Source organism: Rhinolophus sinicus, linkage group LG15, assembly GCF_036562045.2.
Source record: "Rhinolophus sinicus isolate RSC01 linkage group LG15, ASM3656204v1, whole genome shotgun sequence".
Taxonomy (NCBI): Eukaryota; Metazoa; Chordata; class Mammalia; order Chiroptera; family Rhinolophidae; genus Rhinolophus; species Rhinolophus sinicus.
Window position 1 is genome coordinate 1,979,555 of NC_133764.1, and position 20,139 is coordinate 1,999,693.

At 47.8% G+C, this 20,139-nt stretch overlaps 1 protein-coding gene across 2 annotated transcripts in view; it reads right to left on the minus strand.

Annotated features, from left to right (window-relative positions):
* Positions 1-207: 207 nt before the first annotated feature.
* USP22 (ubiquitin specific peptidase 22) overlaps positions 208-20,139 on the minus strand; it is a 49,764-nt gene continuing 29,832 nt past the window's right edge. For both annotated transcript variants that reach the window (XM_074320615.1, XM_074320616.1), the window contains 10 exons: positions 19,049-19,150; positions 18,166-18,335; positions 16,647-16,794; positions 12,880-12,985; positions 11,249-11,407; positions 6,819-6,945; positions 5,874-5,965; positions 5,010-5,072; positions 4,269-4,418; positions 208-3,498 (listed from right to left, as the gene is read on the minus strand). In XM_074320615.1, coding sequence (XP_074176716.1) covers positions 3,456-3,498; positions 4,269-4,418; positions 5,010-5,072; positions 5,874-5,965; positions 6,819-6,945; positions 11,249-11,407; positions 12,880-12,985; positions 16,647-16,794; positions 18,166-18,335; positions 19,049-19,150 — 1,160 coding nt within the window. In that variant the 3' untranslated portion in view covers positions 208-3,455. The remainder of the gene's footprint in view (positions 3,499-4,268; positions 4,419-5,009; positions 5,073-5,873; positions 5,966-6,818; positions 6,946-11,248; positions 11,408-12,879; positions 12,986-16,646; positions 16,795-18,165; positions 18,336-19,048; positions 19,151-20,139) is intronic.

The following is a 20,139-nucleotide window of genomic DNA, read 5'->3' on the forward strand; positions in this document are numbered from 1 at the left end:
CCAGGTGAAGAGCAGCTAAGGTTTTGGGAGCAAGGGAAGTGTGCAAGTGGGAGGAGAAGGCTGTCACAGATGTCAGCTGCAGCCCTGTGGCCAGTTACAGAATCAACTGCCTATCTTCTCGCTCCTTTATCTTAGATGCCGCAGCCTGCCGCCTCTCGCCCCTGCCGCCCCTCTGGCTGCTGGTATAGGAAGGGCAGAGACGGCCAGTTTTCAGAATAAAATGTAGCTTTATTATGACATAGGAAAGACTACAAGCCATTAAGGGAGGGCGAAGAGTCAAACAGTTCCTCAAAATGACAGGTAAAAGAGGTGTAAACATCTCGATAATTAATCCACAGCACGATCACTGGAATCTTCTTACAATTTTTGTTTTCAGTTACAGCAAATGAAACAGTCACTTCAAAGGTCAAAAAGGGGGCAGTTACACAAGGGAAGCATACACACCAAGCCGAACCACAAATGCTCGAGTTTATATGGTACAGGGGCCGCTGCAGAAGGTGAGTCCTGGCACGTTCTAGCACCCGACCAGAGAGGGGCCGCGTGGGCCCGAGGAGGGCACGGCATGCAGCCCTCAGGCTGCTTACCGGGCTCGGGCCCTGAGCCACCGCTCACTACACTGCTCGGAACCCACTTCTGATATCTGAAGAGCGGAGGGCCACCGTTTCACTGTGAAGCGCTCAAGCGACGGTCAGCATCTGAGAAATACAGGTAATGTTCCGCACACTGGTGGGGGTGGGCTCACTCAGTGACTCCTTGGTGGTCAGACACACTAGGTAATGATCTGAACACCTACCTAGGGTGTTTGTCAGCAAACAAGAAAACCATTTTCCTGGATCAGGAGCTTAAAAAAAAAAGAAATTCCCAAACCTATTATGTACCAATTTGTTCCTAATGAGACAAATTCAAATGAGCACAGCAACAGCAGGGCCTATGGCTGAGCTGGCAGCGCAGGGACTGGGCAAACACCACGGTGGCAGAAACCCCCTCCACACTAGTTCTTTCAGTCGGAGGGGAGTTTCTCAGCAGCAGACAGAGAGAGGTACGTGCTTAGAACGCCAATGCCAAAGGGAATAAAGAGAACTACTTTGGATACAAAAGTTTAAAATAACATCTACAAAAGATACACATGGCCCCACTGTGTTTCCCGGTCCTCCTGGCAGACTTCTTTGAGAAGCAGGCTGGCCATACCACAGGTAATCTGCCAGAAACTCCAAGGCCATTACAGCTGCTTTGTCCCCACACTGCATTTAGGACACTCCAGGAAAGCCAGGGGGTCACAGGTGGCAAAGCACAGGAAGACACTCCGTGGCTAAGAACTCTGCAGGCCAACTTCAGTCACTCTCCTTTCCATTAGTCTTTCCTTATGAAAGTCAACACCTCTTTCTAGAAGAAATCTTCATAGCAGAAAGACACACACACACACACACACACACACCCTGGGACACATGGGGCCATTTCTGAAAATCTGAGCCCATCTATATTTCTCTGGTAACGCCTGCTGTTTTAAAACCTATGCTCCTTAAATGCAGAAACATAAGAATGAACTGAGCAAATGAGCAAGTGCCTAAAACACCATCACTGCTGCACACTTGAAATTAATATAAAATAATACTGAATGTCAACTGAAGTTGGAAAAAAAAATCAGAACCCCTATCACTGGGATTTTTCCATATATGATGATTCTACAGTATGACTGTTTCTTTGCATAATCTAGCATTTTCCATACTGAGTAGTAACTACTCAACTACCTGCTGTGACTACCCTACCTCCTAACTTAGCTAATGAGCTAGATCTGGTCCACTGCCTGATTTTGTATGGCCTGTCAGCCAGGAATAGTTTACACATTTTTAAATAGTGAAAAAAATTTTCTTTCATGATATGTGAAAATGATATGAAATTCAAATTTCAGTGTCCATTAATCAAGTTGTATCGGAACACGGCCAGGCTCCTTTGGTTACGTATTAGCGCTGGCAAGACCATCTGGCCTACAAAGCCTAAAATATTTACCATCTGGCTCTTGATGAAAAAAGTCTGCTAACCCTGAAATAGATGATTCTACTCTTCTCCAGGAATGAATATTCATCAGTTCAGGCAGACTGGGCACCCAGGACGAGCACAGCTTGTTTCACAACTATACTAAAGCAACTTTCTCTCCCCTGTGTCTCCGGGTTGCAATTTCTCAGAAATGGACAAACCATGTAAGTTTGGGTTTCGATAGCTAGATACATGCAAGATATCTTACAAACAACAATGCATACTGTTCTAGCTCCTCAGTCAGCTCTTCCTACAAGCTCCTCACAGGCACTTTTTCCTGCTACAATTTCAACCACACTGAATGCAAAGCAGAGCACTCAGCAACGTAACACAGTCTCCACTGGAAGCTACTTCAGCTTCAAGCCCAGCGACAGGGACGGCAGGTGGGACAGGAGGCCAAGAAGAAAACAGGAAGGGAAGCAATGAAACCACCGAGAAATGCTTCACGTACTCAAACGATTAACGTCACAGAGACAGTGAGCTGCAGCCTGATTCTCCTTTGCTGGTCTGGCAGCTTTCACCAGGACACGCACGCTTCCGGGGGTGGGCTGGGGTGGGGTGGGGCTGCAGCGGTGCGCACGCAACCAAACAGCACCAAAAGCAAGAGTCACTCTCAAGAATAAAGGAAAAACTACCTAGATTTCAGTACGAACTCAATAATTCATTCACGTTACTATCATTACATTTATGAAATTCACCATTGTGGACAGAGAGGAAAAGGGAGGGGGATGAGAAAATGCCTATTCCTAGAAAACTGAGGGAGAACACCCAGGCTGATATTTCCACATGCAGTTTGATGCTACGTTATCTGCAGAACAGACGTGCTTGGAAACCCCAGTTAGTGTCTTCAGTTCCACAGGCTCTGGGGGTGGGGGTTGGGGGTGGGGGTGGGGGGTCTTGATATCTGCAGACAAAAGAGAAGCTAAGAGTCCCACACTACACATACTCAATACTTTACCTCACAAAGATACTCGCAAAGTCCTCCTTGCACAGAATCTTTGACCTCTCTACTGCTTTAATGGACCCATAATTGTAAAACAGGCTGGCGCCTTTTAACTGTCATGCAACGGAACTGAAGCACCAGGGCAAGGCTGCTCCATGCTGTGGGGGGTACCCCCACCCCAACTGCCCACATATCTGCTTGAGGAGCAAAGGAGATACACTCATGAAATATCTACTTGGCCCCTTCCATGCAGAATACACCCCTCATGTGATATTTTGATTGTGCAGTTCCTGGAGCCACCTCCCACCGCAGCGCGTGTCCGTTCAGAGCCCGGTCCTGGGCCCAGGCCGCAGAAGAATCTGATGCTTTCGGGGCACTTCTGTGTGGGTGGTGGGCTCACGATGTCGGGGAGGTCGGGGTTCATTCTGTGGGGCTGCCAACTCATGGCCTTCATTTTCCAGACCAGCTGAGGGTAAGGCTACTCATATTCCAGGAACTGTTTGTGGTAGAACAGCAGGTATCTGAGTGGGCAAAGAAGAAGCATGGTTGCGTTTGATGTCACAAGAGGTCAGGCAAAACTGCCGCTCCCTCGCCAGAACCCTGGCACCATAGCCGTCTGCTTTCTTGGTTGGATGGGTGCTTAGTGAGGTAGTGGCAGTGCCCTACCAAACGCCCAAGGCCGAGCCCATCCGCCAGGACAGCGTGAATCCTGCCAGTCCGGCGTCTCCTGCGACTGCCACTGCCTGTGCCGGGGCCCGCTGGTAAGACAGCGAGGTTCGCTGGTAACAGATCCCGGCGAACCCCTCTGCTCTGGCCTCCTCAGCCACAAGGCCGTCCTCCCCAACACAAACTCCTCTCCACACTCTCCCAAGGGGGCTCCCCCACAGCTCAGAATGCACCGTCCAGACGCGCCTCACAGACTCATGGCGGGTAGCTCGTCCCTGGGGCTAGGAACCTACTGACTCAGTCTGAAGACTAAGGATTTGGCAGAATTAAAGGTGGATGATAATGTGCCACAAAAGAAAAAAATGGGAAAGAAAAGAGGAGCCACCAAAGAACGTATGTGTCAGCTCACGACGCAACTGAAACACACCACACCACACCACACCACACCACATTCCCTGGCATCAGGACTGTCCTGCCAGGTGCTATCTCGGCGCTGGCATCCCGTCCAGAATAAGCCGCCTTACTCCCGCCACCGCAAGTGAACCTCCTTGAACGGAACCAAGCGCAGACGCGGCTTTGGATTCCATGTAATCGAATCGGGGAAACAACCTGCACCCCGACATACCCTTCGCTGTCTAGCACGTCCTCAATGCTGGCCTTGGTGATGATGGCGTCATCACACTTGAACCACTGGTCCTTGTGCTGCCGGATGAAGCTGGTGTAGTGGCCGCTCTCCAGGGTCCCTTGGTGGTTAACAACTGCAAACAAGGAGTACCTGGTGTGGGAGGAAAGGAGTGGGGAGAAACACAGCTGGTGACTCCACTTTGCCACTAGCAGTCAGAAGCCTGCGTAGTGAGGCGTAGCTCACTGAGCCCAGGAACCAAAGCTGGTGCATAGAAGGCAGCGAGGAAAGCGCCCGTGAGGTCTCCTCTCAGCTCTCAAGCTCCTTCGCTGGAACCACATTTAGTGGAAGCGGTGAGAGCAACTGGTGTTGGGAGACATCGTAACCATTCTCTCTGCCACATCAATGGTAAGAAGGACGGCAAAAAAAAGAGCACAGGCCTTTCCAATGCCAGTGAAGGCAGATGCCGGGCTGCCGGACCCTCAGTTACACAGACGCCAGGAGAGAAGGGTCAGTCTCCTACAACAGGAGGGAGTATTTATAATAAAGGTGTGAAAAATCCTTTCCTAACAGAAGGCCTACGTATTCTCAACAGAGATTAGTGGGCAGAAAGCAGGCCCTGCCCCTCATAAATGCAGTCGTCTCCCCAGGAATGCAGGCGGGGCCCTCCCTGCAAGTGCCACCAAGAGCCCCAGGCTCCTGACCAGCCTGAGGTGCCCGGGGCACCCCCAGGGCACCACTTACTTGTTATCATTATTGAGACTATCCGCTGGCTGCTGGTACTGCCCATTCATCCTGCTTTCCTTGCTGTGACAAACAAAGGCAAAGCTCAGCATCATTTAAAATAAAGAACCAAACAGACGCACGGCTCGGATGACAACACGGACACTGCTGGGGCCTGTACGCCAGACACAGTCTGGACCTGTGCTGCAGACGCTTCCCAGTTCCTCCAACCATCCTTGTCAGGCAGAGACTCCCCAGCCCCACCCCAAGGTGAGGAAACTGAGGCCCAGGCTGCTGGAACGAGCTGCTCAGAGCACAAGTGCTGCACAGCGTGGAGCCAGCCCAGACCTGCCTGGCACACCTTCCAGCAGGGAATGGAACCACCCTGGGTCCTTCCAAGGAAACAGACCTGCCAACACCTTCTTTGGTGGCTTGAAGCCACCAAGTTTGTGGTAATTTGTTACAGTGCCCCCCGGAAACTAACATGTGTCCAATATATTAGCAAGTGTCATGTTTTTGGAGGGGAGGATAAATTTTATGGACTGTACAACTGCAAAATCAACTATGTTTATCTGTATCCCAAAATCAGTTTGATCAGCTAAAATGCTGTCTTCTCGCTGTGATCCTATCTTGATGAATATCCAGGTCTGAAAGGTGGTGATAAAGGATTGCTTGGGAAAAGCCAAAGCTGAAACAGGACATCTGAGGAAAAACAACTCATTAAACTAAAATGTGTCTTGGGTTAAGGTCAGGTAATAATTCAGTTTAAGCAGGTGCAGTTACATCCATGTTCTGTCAACTGCTCATCGGGGAGCTGGTGCCAATCATAGACCTCACAAAGCCACACCCTCCAGACAACAGACACGGGGACAAACCCTTCCGCACCTGGACGCCATGAAGGGGGTCATGTCCAGCTCCAGGGGGAAGGACACATACGTGGTAATCTTCCGCCGCAGCTTGGCTGAGTGTTCAAATCGCTGCACAAACGGGGGAGAGAAGGCAGAGGAATGAAGCTGCCACGGGCTTCTCTGTGCACACCCCAAAGTGGGTTTTTCATTCCTGTTCTGATCACCTCCTGGCCATGTCTGGAGCTTACAGATTCAATAACACAGTAACAATCCCTAGGAACCTAATTTATGGGGTTCAAGTCAAGTCTTGAAATGATGTCATAAGTGTACAAAAAAGAAAACAAACCCAGCAAAGTACAAGATATAAAAGTAGAGACAAACACCCATAACCTCTGAAAGCAAAAAAACATACTGTCTCTTTCATTAGGTACGAGACATTCCTCTGACTAGATCAGGGGCCACCAAATCCAGTAAGCAGTTAGAAATGTTTTCTTTTTTTTTCTTTTAACATTTTTAAAGGGTCATAAAATAAAACAAACAAGAATATGAAACAGATCATATCGCTGCTAACCCTCCAATATTTACTACCTGACTCTTTTACAAGAAAGAGCTTGCTGACCCCTGGACTAGATCACAATACTAGGCATCTCTGTTTGCTGTTAAATAAAAGAAAAACTGAAATTTTGAGGGAGGACGGAAGAATTTAGGCAGGAGTAGTGGAACCGTAACTACCTCCACCCCCAGAAGAGCAAGTCCCATCCTGTTTTCATTATGCAGTCATCACTACTTGATCACCACAGCAGACTTCTCAGCAACAGAAGACAGGGAGTTACAGCCTATTTCCCCCTTGTTTCTTTAGCGTTCCTTACAGAATCACTGCAATTATAAAATGTACTCTGTACACCAAACCCACAGGCTGTACAGCTGTACTAGGAACTAAAAATTGAGCCTGCCGCAGAGTTTTGTTTCCTGGGAGACTTACTTTGAGATGAAAACAGGCTACAATGGGCAGTTTCTTCATGGTGAGCTGTTTAGTAGACTCCTGGTAGCTATGGCAACCACTGCATTTGATCTTGGCACTGCTTCCCAGGTGCTCTGGTCTGGTAAATCTACAGGCATTTAAAATATATTTTTTTAAGAAAAAAAGATGGGAGAGGCTAAGAGAGGGAAAAGAGTTACTTCATCACTTTCAATAGATTAATTTCCTTACTGAAAATATACATACAGTTAGGGGTCTTTGTAATTTCACAAAGGAAGAAAACCTAAAACTACTTCCTCTACGTTCTCTCCTAATCACTTAAAAAAATATTTATCTTAAATTTTTTTAAATGCGACGTCTGATGAAATGCTAATAATTTTCTAAGTACTATTAAGACCCAACAAACAAATTTGTCCCAGAAAAATGAAAGTTTACATTCACACAAAACTGTACACAAATGGTTACAGCAGCTTTATTGTAAGAGCCCAAACCTGGAAGCAACGCAGCTGTCCTTCAAGGGGTGAGTGGTGACACCAACTGGTACGTGACACCACGGGATACTTGTCCTCAATCAAAAGGAACAGACCATTGATAACCCAACCTGGATGAACCACCAACGGGCTGTGATGAGGGCAGGAAGCCAGTCCCCAAAGGTTACACGTCGTACGATTCATTCCTGAGAGGTGGAATCCATAGAAATGGGGAACAGATGGGGGGCTGCCAGGGGTGAGGCGGCAGGAGCGGAGGGAGGGCTCCTGCCATGATGGAGGGGTCCGCAGCTTGTCTGCACCGATGTCACTGTCCTGGCTGTGACACTGGGTGTCATTTTACAAGAAGTTACCACTGAGGGAACCTGGGTGACGATACACGGGCTCGCCATGGATCACTTCTTACACTGCGTGGGAAGCTACAATCATCTCAAAGTTAAAAAGTTTAATTAAAAAAATGAGACATTTGGGGAAATGGTAACTTTCTAACGATGAAAATAGGTCATGAGAGAGAAAGGCTGCACCAGAGAGGTCGGCAAGCATTTCTGGCACAGGTGGTAGCTACCAAAGATAAAAATCCATGAAACACACGTTTCAATATAGTTTATGCCCAACTTTTAAAGTTTAAAGCTGAAAAACAACCAGAAAATTCGACCTTTTCACAACCGGGTCTGGAAATCCTTGTTTATCCCTTGGAATTTCTGCCATCTCGCCCCGGGAAACACGAGGCCCCCTGTGCAGAGCTGGCCGTGTACTTGCTCACAAGGCAGCCAGGAATGAACTGTGAGAACAGTTACATCTCATGCAGGAGGGAGGGTGCAGCAGGCCTCCTAGCATATTCACGGCAACCTGCAAGAACCAGCCCACACGCGATCGGCAAGGTCCAGAGTGCGGGAAATTCTGTGCACAAATGACCAAGGGAAGAAAGGGGGGGAGCTGAAGCCTGGATTTATAGAGACTTAGGAGGTCATTCAACCAAATGTCATGTGTACACCTACTCTGGATCCTGATTTGAATAAACTGTAAAAAACATTAAAAGAAAAAACCATCAGGGCAGTTTGGCAAGGGCTGGATCCTCGACAGCACTGGGAAGAATGTACCCAGGTACCAGTGAAGACTGGGGTACACACCGGCGCTGCCACATTACTCCATCACCCAACTCTCCAATTCAAAACACAGTTCTGTTCCACCCCAAGCGTACTGCTCAGGGGCCAGCGGCCGCGATGGCTTCCCTAAGGTCTCAGCAAGCTTCCTTCCGGTCTGTGGCAACAGCAGCAGCAGGAACAAGCCCTCAGCTCGGTGTCCCTAGCAGGCAGAGGACTGTGCACAGAGGAAAAACACTTCATTTTAACTGAAGTCCAAGCCAACCGCAGCTAAAATGGGGCCTAGAACTCCTACGTCCCTCAAGCATTCCGAGTTCTGAGCAGGGGACAGAGGGTAGAATGCAGGTGCCTGAGGCAACGAACTTCCAAGCTAAAAGGAACACTTCCCTCAAGGAGCCCAAGGGCCTTCCTCCAGTGAGCAGACGGCAGGGCCCTGAGACCTGCTTCAGGACCGCCTTCCCAACAGGTTTGAGCTTCCTGAAGTCCGTTCTGGGGCTTGACAAGTCAGACTGGGGCTGCCGATATTCTACTTACCCTCGAATTGTGATTCACACGCTTCAGCCAATTATATCTGCATTGCTGACTATTATCAATGAAGCATCTGGTCAATAAGCAGACTACTTCTCATGATGATACACATTTAAAAAAATGTACACCAATGCAGTGCAAAGTGCTCAGCAGTCAAGTCATCTCTGGATGTTTTCTAACCTTTTATTCATCCCAAAGTTCCTGATAATTTGTCATTTTTCTTTCCATGTGCAGTGCCCGCCCCCAAATCACTGTCATCTCAGCCAAACTAACTTCCTGCCACGAAAGCTGCTTCAGTACCCCAAAAACATGCCGAACAAGTCCTACAACGTCAGACATGAAGAGAATTTGACTTCAAATTCATGTAGTTATATATACAGGAACTAGGGGAGGAAAATGGAGCCCAACTCACATACCTTCTCGGGTACCTAGCCACGCCTCCCTGGCCCCGTGCGGGGTTTCCAAGCCAGCGGGAGCAGGGCCCACCTTCCATCCGGGAAGGTGACCACAAGAGCCAGTATTTGCTCCTCCCACCCCAGCCATGCAGGCACCGACCCAGGCTCGGCCAGCTGCACACTCCTTATGGGGACTTTGTCCCTGGAATAACTTTTCTGAAGAAGCAGATGTGGGAAGATTTTTCAGGAGTGGCACGCTGACTGCACTGGGGCAGCCAGGTAGCGGGGGCTGCGTGTTGCTGGGTGTGGGTCCCAGGCCGCCCATGGTCACCACCAACTCGCTGAGCTGGGTTGTGGTAGCTTCCCCGCGGATTCTCTGAGCTACCCGATGTCCCCACCTGCTTGAGTTCACCAGGGCAGCGCCTGCCATTTGCAACCTTGCAACAATTCTGACAAGGTAAAGGCAGGTCCCGATAGCCGGTTAGTGCCGTGGGGACAGTTTGAGGCAGTCTCCTCCTCTGAATGCGTTGTATTTCAGTCCCGATTGAGAAAATACAACACACAAAAATAAAAGAGTTGAAACAGCAATGAGGCAACAAAGCTCGAAGGGTACACCACGGGGCCCATACAAAGAGGTGGGAGCACGGAACCCTGAGGGAGGCAACGCCTCGAGGAGCTTTGCCCTGTTACTAGGGCAGCGTTCTCAGTGCTGCCGAGTCCGTCTCCTCCACAAAGCGCTCCAGGCGCTGCCAACAGTGACAGCGCCCACCAGCCCTGCCGTCCTCACCCTGAGATACCCCAACACCTGGAGGTTCCAGAGCTACAGATCACACGTACCGTATGCTCCCTCCACCAGCTCTGGGATCTACCCTCAATATAACTTGAAAGGGACCCTTTGCTGTTGATAAAAACTAGACACAAACAAACCCCACCTTTTCTCAGCCAGTTCCACCCTGACACAGACAGCTTCCCAAGCATTTTAATGTCCCTCGTTACCTGCTTTGTGGGCAAACATGAAATTTAATTTTGTTGTCAATATTCTCTTGAAAAAACTCTTTTTTTTTTGGTTTTGATTATTTATATGCTTGTCTTCCAAATTAAAAATCTGATACCTCATTTACAACTGGATCTATCAGTGTAACAAAGTAAATTCTTTTTAAAACCTTAAACATGTACTTCTGGGCCTGCTGACTATGCAACAAGGTAAAAATCAAGAAGCGTATCCATCTCCATAAGGAATATTTCCACCAAACAAGGACTTGTCTGCAGCGGCCTTGAATTCATGAAAGTAAAAGAAAATAAAGGTCGTAAAACACTACACTCAAAATACAGTTTAGGAAGGGTTTCCGGCCCCCACCACAACTGTATGTAACAGCTATGTAAATACACTTTATAACAACTGCATCCTAAACCTAATCACTTCTCCAAATCAATGTTGTAGCAAATGCACGAATGTAAACACAAGTGTAAGTGCACCCAGCACATCACAGAGATGTTTTCATCACCTGCAGCAGGAGAGGCCAGCTGTTTTAGTGCCGTCTCTGGCATATGTTATTCGCCACAAAAGGTGAGGGAGCTTCCAAGTTTTGCTCTCTGTTAATTTACATGGGGGGTGGGGTGGAACAGTAGCTGTGATACAGACATCCTTCAGCGCAGAGCTGGGGAACAGAATAGCTAGTCACCTTGCAAAAATGTGACAAACTAGCATGAGCCACTGGCCACCACTGTAGCTATCAGTAGACTGTCGTATCTTTTCTCATGTCCTACACTGGACCTACTGGGACCCTGGGTGGTCCTGAATTTATTAGGGCTTCACTCTGATCAATCACTGCTCTGAACAGCCTAAGGCAAGGAGAGGCCACGGTCGCTGACAAGAAAAGACGTTTACTTTACTACAAAAGTGCTGGCAGGTTTCTCACCTTCTCAAGCAGTCCGTAAGCGTAGTGGTTCCTGATACGTGGCTTTCCCCGTTCACCACGCTGCCCTCACTCCCTGGGCTCAGGGGCCAGAACGGGGTGGAAGAGCCAGGCAGATCTAAACTGATGTCCCAGAAGGGGTCTATTGTGGTGGAGACTCCACTAGAAGCAAAAGACAGAAACACAGGAGAATTGACAACCACACACAGCTTCTGAGGTACCACCTTGTGAGTGTATCTCAACCTTCTTTCACAGCTCTGCCCTTTTATCCAAATGACATCCCAGCTCAGAAAAATATACGCTCACACCCAACACATCCTGGGCTCTCAAGGCCCCACAGAGGGGCCGTGTAAACCACCTCAGGCAAAGGCTGCTCCTAAAGCAATGGATTACACACCCGGAAGGTCAGCACCATCATTTCGGGCCTTTTTTCGGGGCCCCATGTCCAGAGGTTCTGAATCAATGGATTTACCTCAGCAGCACCTGGGAACCGGGAACTGCTGAGCCTAGGTGATCACCTAGACCTCTAAGCATATTTCACATACTGACTGCACCCCATCGGGGCAGAGCCCGCGCTGAACAGCAGCATTCTGCAGCTAACGAAGCCAGTTCTGTCTGGGAGATTTATTCTAAAATATACAAACAGGAAATTCCCAGATTGGGACATTTACTACAGAAATTTCCACAGGATGTAAACCTGAGACAATCTCCCGCTGAGGGAGTTCAGCAGTCCAGGGCCAACAAGGCAGTTATTTAAAGCCGTGGTCTAAACCGCTTAGAGTGATGGCCCATGACGATACGTGCTACTTAACAGAAAACTCATTTACGACACAGGCAAACTGACTCTTTTCCAATATCTGGTTTATTCTACAAAAATGACAAATGGTAATCTATTATAGGTTCTGAAATGTCAGTGGACAGTGACCAGGGTTTTTTTAAAAAGTTGTAGTGAAATAAAAACCAAGGGAGTGCACTGAGGGTGAATGAAATGGTTCCTCTAACCTCACCACCAATATACTCTCTTCCTGGTAATGAAAGCTTTGGGCTCTACGCAGAGAACAAACCTGTGAAGAATTCAGGGACACTACTTTGAAGAAAATGGAAAGGAATCTGTGAAATAACTCAAACTGACACACTTTGGGGTACGTCTGTCCAGTATCTGAAGGGGGCTCATTCTTTGGCGCCTGGTGGCCGGGGCTCTCAGGAAAGCAAGCACATGGCAGGGGCTTCAAAACACTGCTGGGTGTGGGCAGTGACAGATGCCTCACAACCCGTGGGGACACTGCCCCAGTGACCTTCACATCAGGGTGACCTGTTCTTTTTTCTTGTTTTTTCCATTGGAGCTATTTTATCCCAACGCATGCCAGCAGCTGTTTAAACAGAACTGCTTCCCATCTGGCTGTGCTGCCGATGCCCCACTGTAAGACTCACTCTACTGACACGTCAGGAAAAAGGCGTGACTAAATGTCATGTTGCCAGCATCTAAAAATTCTAAAATCTTCTCAGAACACAGCAGTCTGCTGACAGGCCGCACCCAGGGAGTCCATCTCTCTGACAGAACCCGGGGTCCCTCATTATGGTCTAGCTAGCGTGGCCCAGAAGGCACTCAGTGTCCACCGGAAGCCCCTACTTACTGGCAGACCTGGCAGGTGACGTCCGACTGCAGCCCGCCTGTGAAGATCTGGTCGATGATGCAGTTGCAGTGGTTGGGGTTGTTGGCCTTCTTCCCGTTATCATCACCTGGGGAGACCAGAGCTCTATGATGCCCAACTGCACCCACCCTCACCCTCCAATGTCAGCAAGTTTCCAAGAGCCACAGACCCAAGGCCTGAGGCCATTCACCCACAGAGGCATCATGGAAGCTGAGATGTCGACACTCGCACTAAGACAACACTAATCATTCAAACAACACACTTGGCGGGGAAAGTGAGGATGACCCAGCCAATTTGCCTTATTTTCTATTTTCTTCTTCTCCACGCCCTAAGAAATCCTTAGCTTCTATCTTGGCACCAAAAGGTATCAAATGCTCAGTAAATGGGAAAAGTTACTGATTCCTTTTGCATTTACAGAATAACTATTTTCTAGTGAGGTGGCCCGACATATGAGGTGTGATCAAACGATATGGTGAATGTTTAAATAAATAAAAAAATCATTACAGTAAAAGATACATTGCCATCAATTCTCCTCAAAACACTCCCCCTCGCTTTGAACACACTTATCCCATCATTCTTGCCACTTTCTGAAGCAGTTCTGGACGTCCTCTTTCGTGTGTTTAGTTGCGCTGTCGTGGCTGCCTCGATGTCCTGAATCAATTCAAAACGTTTACCTTTCAAGGCCATTTTGACTTTGGGAGAGAACCAGAAGTCACACGGTGCCAGATCTGGGGGATAAGGTGGGTGAGGAAACACTGTAATGTTTTTATTTGACAGAAATTGCCGTACCAGAAGCGATGTGTGACACAGAGCCGTTCCATTGTGATCACAAAATACAGTGAATGCTGCTGAGTGTCATCCAACGGAAAGGCAGGGATCTTCAATACAGGAAGTGGTGCATTGAACATTAGTAACAGTGTGTGACAAGTTTTAGCTTGTTCAGTGCAGTCGTTTGGGTGTGAACTACGGTTGACAGAAGGTGTGTTTTAAAGTGTGTCGTAAATCATCTTCCATCATGACAATGCTCCGTGTCACACATCGCTTCTGGTGCGGCAATTTCGGTCAAATAAAAACATGATGGTGTGTCCTCATCCACCTTATTCACAGATCTGGCCCGTGCGACTTCTGGCTCTTCCCCAAAGTCAAAGTGTGTTAGAAGTGACAGGGAGTATTTTGAGGGAATTAATGCAATGTGCCTTTTACTGTAATAAATTTTGTTTTACTTAAACATTCATCAATGTTTGACCACACCTCATACTATGGGTGGAATACTTCCAGGGAAGCCTCTACTCGCACTCCCTGGACTAAATGTGTCCTTACTGCAGAGAGCATCCCTGCAGGACTCCCGCTTGTCTGTTTTTCTCATCAGTTCCCACATTCTGGAACTTCAGGAACTGCTGTTTTCCAGTCAGTTGTATCTAGATAAGTATAGTTCCCATCCTTCGTAGTTCAACACACGTATGGTTTACAGTTGACCCTTGAACAAGGTGGGTTAGAACTGTGCAGATCCACTTATACGCAGATTTTTTTCAATTGACCTCGCAGTTCAAACCCACACTGTTCAAGGGTCAACTGTAACTGACGGTTAGGAACCCCAGTATATGGAGGGCCGACTTGAGTCATACCCAGAATTTTGACTGTGAAGGTGGTCGGTGCCCCCAAGTTATTCCAGGGTCAACTGTATAAATAATTTGGGTGTACATACGTGAATATAAAACTTATATGGTGAAATTAATATAATATATTCGCATGTATCCTATATACATTCCATAAAACTGTCATTCAAGTAGACATGGGAATAGAATGTGTGTGCCCACCTGTATATAAATTATATATCAAAAAAGTTAAATTATGACACAGGAATAAAGGGTGGCTACAGTCTTCTGACAGCAGTTGCTTAGAGAGATTAGGGAGAAAATGCCACCCAGAAGGATCTCAAATTCATTTATGGGACAAGAATGTTAGGATACAGGAAAATACATACAGGAAGACACAAAGAAAAATAAGCCGCGAGATACCTGAGGGTACGTATCTTTGACGTTCACATACAAGAACACGTATGCACGTGCACAGTGGGCTTGGCTGAATGGCCTCCCCCATATGCTGTGAACTAGCGACCCTGATGAACTCAGGATTCAGAAAAATGCTGGTGACTGACTGTGTTTTTAAGAAGAGCCTTACATTTCTTCCCAGACATTTCAAAAGGAATTATGTCAGAGAATAGATCACAACGGTTTCTTCATTTTTTCTGTCATATGAACATTTTAACAGCAATGCATTTTCAAACAGAGGTCTCTTAATTATTCTCAAGTGCTTGGAGTAATAACTTAATAATCTCTAACATGGCTCTTTTCTGTTTGTATGTTATACTTTATACTAGGAAATTAAACCTTACCTAAGGTGTTAGGCAACTTTTATTTGATTCCCAGGGCAAATATTGAAAGGATCATGTGTACGTTTTCATGAGAAAGAAATTTAGGTACAAAAAAAGCTAGACCCCAAAGCCATGACAGTTGATCAGAACAAGCTGATTTATCTCACGTTTGGCTTGTCTCTGAGCTGTAATCTCAGATTCCACAGGGCATTTGTGAGAGCAGCTCAATGACCCGGGACACTGAAAGGCAGCAGCATGAAGGCCGTTCAACAAAGTGACCTGGAAAAACAGGACTTTGTTCTTGAAGGACCCCCATGTAAGGGGAAAGCGGCCAGGAGGAAATCACCCTTGACTAGCTGCACCAGCCTAGAGGCCACAGGTAAGCAGGTAACTTGTTACCTGAGCATGCTTCACCTACACTTGAAGAGTGTGCTTGCCGAACCAGCGGCATCGCCTAGGAACTCATTAGGAACGACAAATTCTGAACTCACTTCAGAGCCACCCAACAGAAAGGCCAACTGAGTGCTTTAAGGAGCCGTCCAGGTGATTCTGAGCCACACTCAGCCCTCAGCTGATACCTGTCAGTTATACTTCAGCACAGGGCCTTCAGACTGCGAGCCCCACAAGGGGCAGGGCGGGGGAGGAGCCCACCGTGCCTGTTGCTCAGTCCTCAGCTCCTGCCTCCAAGTCCTAGGAGCTGCTGCCCGCGGCCCCTCCGCTAGACCATCGAAACCCACACACGTCAGAGAAGCCTATGCAACGGGAGGAGTCGAGTTCCAGGGAGATCGTGAGAGAGACTTGAAAATAAAAGGCCCTTGGTTGGACAGTGAACCTGCCTTAGGGCCAGGGAAGTACTGGCAAAAATGCAGGCTCAGCTCTGCGATCCTAGTCGCTCTGGCTGCTCTAGAGCAACGATGGTCTTTTGGAGATTCCCCAGGGAAGGGAGATGGTTAGGCTGTGTGCAGAGCACATTCAGAAGCTTCTGGCCTGACACAGCCGTGACAACCAGGAGGAGCTGCATGTGAGGCCCTCACATCTCAGGCCAAGAGGAAGCTGGCAGCAGAGGACTCAAGGCAGAGGCCCATCAAGGACAGAGAGCTCACTGTTCACTATTACGCTGTACAACACCAACTGCTACCCTGCTCCATTCCGGGAATGGTCAGAGAACAACACTAGAAACTGTTTCCCACTCGTAAGAACAAACCACGAAGAACCCGAGATAATTGCAGTGTTTATCTTACCAGGGAAAACCTACGATTATAACACAGCCCCAGTGTAGCTGTCAGGCGTGCGCACACCTGGCCCCCCCTTGTCCCCCTCCCTCCCCCCCCCCCACCGCCGTCCCGACATGCACGCTGGGGGTGCAGGCGCACACCTTTGCAGTGCCGGTGCAGGACGTCCAGGGCTGCAATGAGGAACTCGTGGGCATCCTGCTGCTCATAGCCTGCGAGGTGCCGGGCGTGAGTCCACACCAGGTGCAGCAACTTGTACGGGATGTGGGGGGACCGGTGCCCAGAGTAAAACTGCTCAGAGGGAAGGCAAACAAAAATCACTTGTCAAGACGAAATGCTACCCACTGAACACAAAGACACACGAGGAAGTTTACCAGCTGCCTCGAATTTGGACTCACTGGGCTGAGTCTGCAGGTCCTCTCTCCCTTCCCACTGTCTAGTTTTCTACGCTAGGCTTACAGCATGAATCATGACATGCGTCTGTCAAGAGAAATGGATCTCTACGCTACAAGGTGAAGTCTACTCTTTGTAAGCTATACGTTAATAGACCCAAACCTATTTGAATTTATCACCCAATAGTGCCCAGTGAAAATGGCTGAAATCCATGCATGGAAGTGACACATCCACCCATTGGTTTTTCAATTGCACCTGCCTTTCTCCTTTAGGCCCAATGATTTTATTGAGCTTGCTCACTGCTGCAACCCCAGTAGTTCCTGGCATGCTGTGGGTATGAAGGAAATGGGTCAGGCTAGACTAGAGGTCGGCATACTTTTTCTGAAAAGGACCAGGTAGTCAGCGATTCTGGCTCTGCAGGCCAGGTGGGCTCTGTCGCAGTTGCTCAACCAGGCCTCACCTCCTCCACATCAATGCGAAAACAGCCTGTGCCCAACGTGTGGGCCAATGGGCGTGCGTAGACTGCCAGCAAAGGTTATCACTAGGACAGACCAGGCCGAGTCTGCAGGCTCCTGTACTGACACCTCACATATGCCCAGGACCTCTCAGCAACCTACGGGGCAGGTAGGGCAGGTAGCAGCCCCATTTTGTGGTAGGGATGGCTGAGCTGCTTCAGCTCTGAGAGGCTTTTCTGAGGTCACCGAGCTGAGTGCAGAGAGTCCAGCCCAAGGCTGCCTGAGCTGTCAGCGCTGGTTAGGACAGCCACGGACAGGACAGACACGAGTGTAGCCTACAGCCCATCCAGGGGAGCAGAACCTGATGCTCAGGACAGATGGTAACAGAGACACATGTGTGCAGCACTCAGCGGTCCAGCAACAGAAAGGAAGATCCACGCTCCTTGGGACACACAGGGAAGTGGCCCATGCGCATCCACACACCCAGTGACTGCAGACAGCGGACAACAGGCAAGGCCGAACCCCACAGTATTCACGAACACTGCCCACCAGCTATGCCACTCTCTAAGGGCGCTGTCTCATCCTCCAAGTCACTTGTGTGCCTCGAAAAGTAATGCCAATAGTCTTCTAACGGTTCCTTTTGGAAAAAATGTGTTTCTTCCATAATAAATGTACATAATACATATTTACTCACTATGTAAGATTTTAGAAATTTGCCCCTTTATTATGTTGTAGTCAACTTATTTTTTTACGAAGGGGGGAGAAGCAAACATAGTTCCAGAAATGTTACACTGCAGAAGGCAACAGTGCTCACCTCCTGAAAAAGGGATGACATCTCACAGACCAGACAGGAGCTGGGGCTCTGCATTTCACACCTGTGCCTATCAGAGAGGAAGAAGTCTCGCAGGAGCGGCGTGTGGGTGAGCGCCTGGACGATGCAGTTCATGAAGCACGTGTTTCCAAGGTTGATGAGCCCTCGCAGACCTGGGAAGGAGGCAGACAGGAGAGCGGGGGTGACCCGACCCCGAGCGGGGGTACCACTGAACCCCAATGGAATCACAGTGGTTCCTCTACATTTATGAGTCCATTTTGTTTTTATTCATTCATTCAAGAAGAAAAAAGAAGAAATATAATGCCGTCCTGATTTTTACGCCACTTTTCCATAAACTGCACTGAGGAATGTTCATCACCACCCCTCCCCCCTGGTCCCACCATTCAAAACTTCAGCCATTGTTAAGTTTTGATAAAATGACCCAAAGATATTCTTTAACAACAGGCAACAGGACAGGTCAGAATGCAGCATCTCTAACAAACAAAAATATCTTTAAAAAAGTTTTTAAAATGTCTTTCTTCAAGTCTTGGGAAACCCAGAGAACAGGCTCACACATATATTTCGCTCCCTAAAAATTACTGTACGCTGCCTCAACCTGGTGAGAATAAACTTGAGCCTTTTTACACAACTGGACTCTAAGGGACAGGGACTATTTCCACCCATCACTGCACCCCAAGCCTATCGCAGGTCCCCACAGAGAACAGGAGCTCGAGAAGTGGCTGGTAAGCAAACGGATGAATGAGCTATTCAGGGGCTTAGAGGACTATGTTAGGAAACCTACATTTTGACATCTACTCATTTTAAATCCTGAGAAATAAACCGACCAGGAACCAGCCCACAACTCCGAGCACTGCCACCCACCTACCTATGGTGCAGTTCGAGGTGATCTTTCGTCTTTTGGGGTTGTGTTTCAGCAGTTCAAGCTCCCGTTTGGTTGGTTCCCAAGTTGAAAACTTCTCTCCAACACCTAAGAAGATGAAAGACAATTCCAGGTGCTGTTAGCTAAATTTTCAACAAGTGAGTTTATAAATGAAAATGGTGGTGATACACTATTTATCAGGTTGTATTTCAAAGAGGGACATCTGTAACACAAGGTCTTTCTAAAACCCTACTATGCTATGACAGGCTAACAGAACACTTACAGGAATTTCCTTTAGAGAATGTGCTGTGAATAAGCTGTTTCCTGCAATAAGGAAAGCAGTACCTCCAATTAAAGCTACCCTGACATTAACGCCAAGATGGCTGTTTTCTCACAGCCTTTGATCCTTGAGGAGAGAGAGACTGTGGCATCAGCACCAATGGGAAGTACTTGGCGACTTAGACGACGCATTCTCTGGTGAATGAGTCAAGCTGACAGATAGAAAACGCATTGTTTTTGAAATATATTTTGAAAAATGTATCTTGTTGAGCAGTTGTCCCCATAAGAGATGTAAACCAGAGACAATAAGGCTATAAATGCTAATTAGTACCACATTTCATCCTAATACACACTCTATTCACTCTGAAGTGCTCGTTCCATGTTACCTAACATTTCTGCACCTTTCAATCAACTTTAATAGACTAGCATCTCACTGACAGGTGGAACTGCGGAAGGATTTTAGAAGAATTCTACTTGACTCTGGCACACACGTATCTTAGCCTTGTGGCGTAGTGTTCTGCACAAAGAAACAGTACACTCAGATCAATGTTACTAAATTTTTGAGGGAAAAAGAATATGAAGCTGAAGTCCAAGTGGTTGTTTTCCAGAAAAGATTTGTTAAACACAAACAGTTCTCATCACCGAGAGTAACTGTTTCTATTCTTCCTTTCTCAAAAAAAAAAAAAAAAAGGCATTGTTTTTAAAGCAGAACAATTAAGGCAAAAATGTGTAAAACAGATGCTTGGTTATATGTTCTCTTTGTAAACAGCGCCGGTTCTGCTAGTTGAGAAATGCTCAGCGGTCACATGGGAGAAACT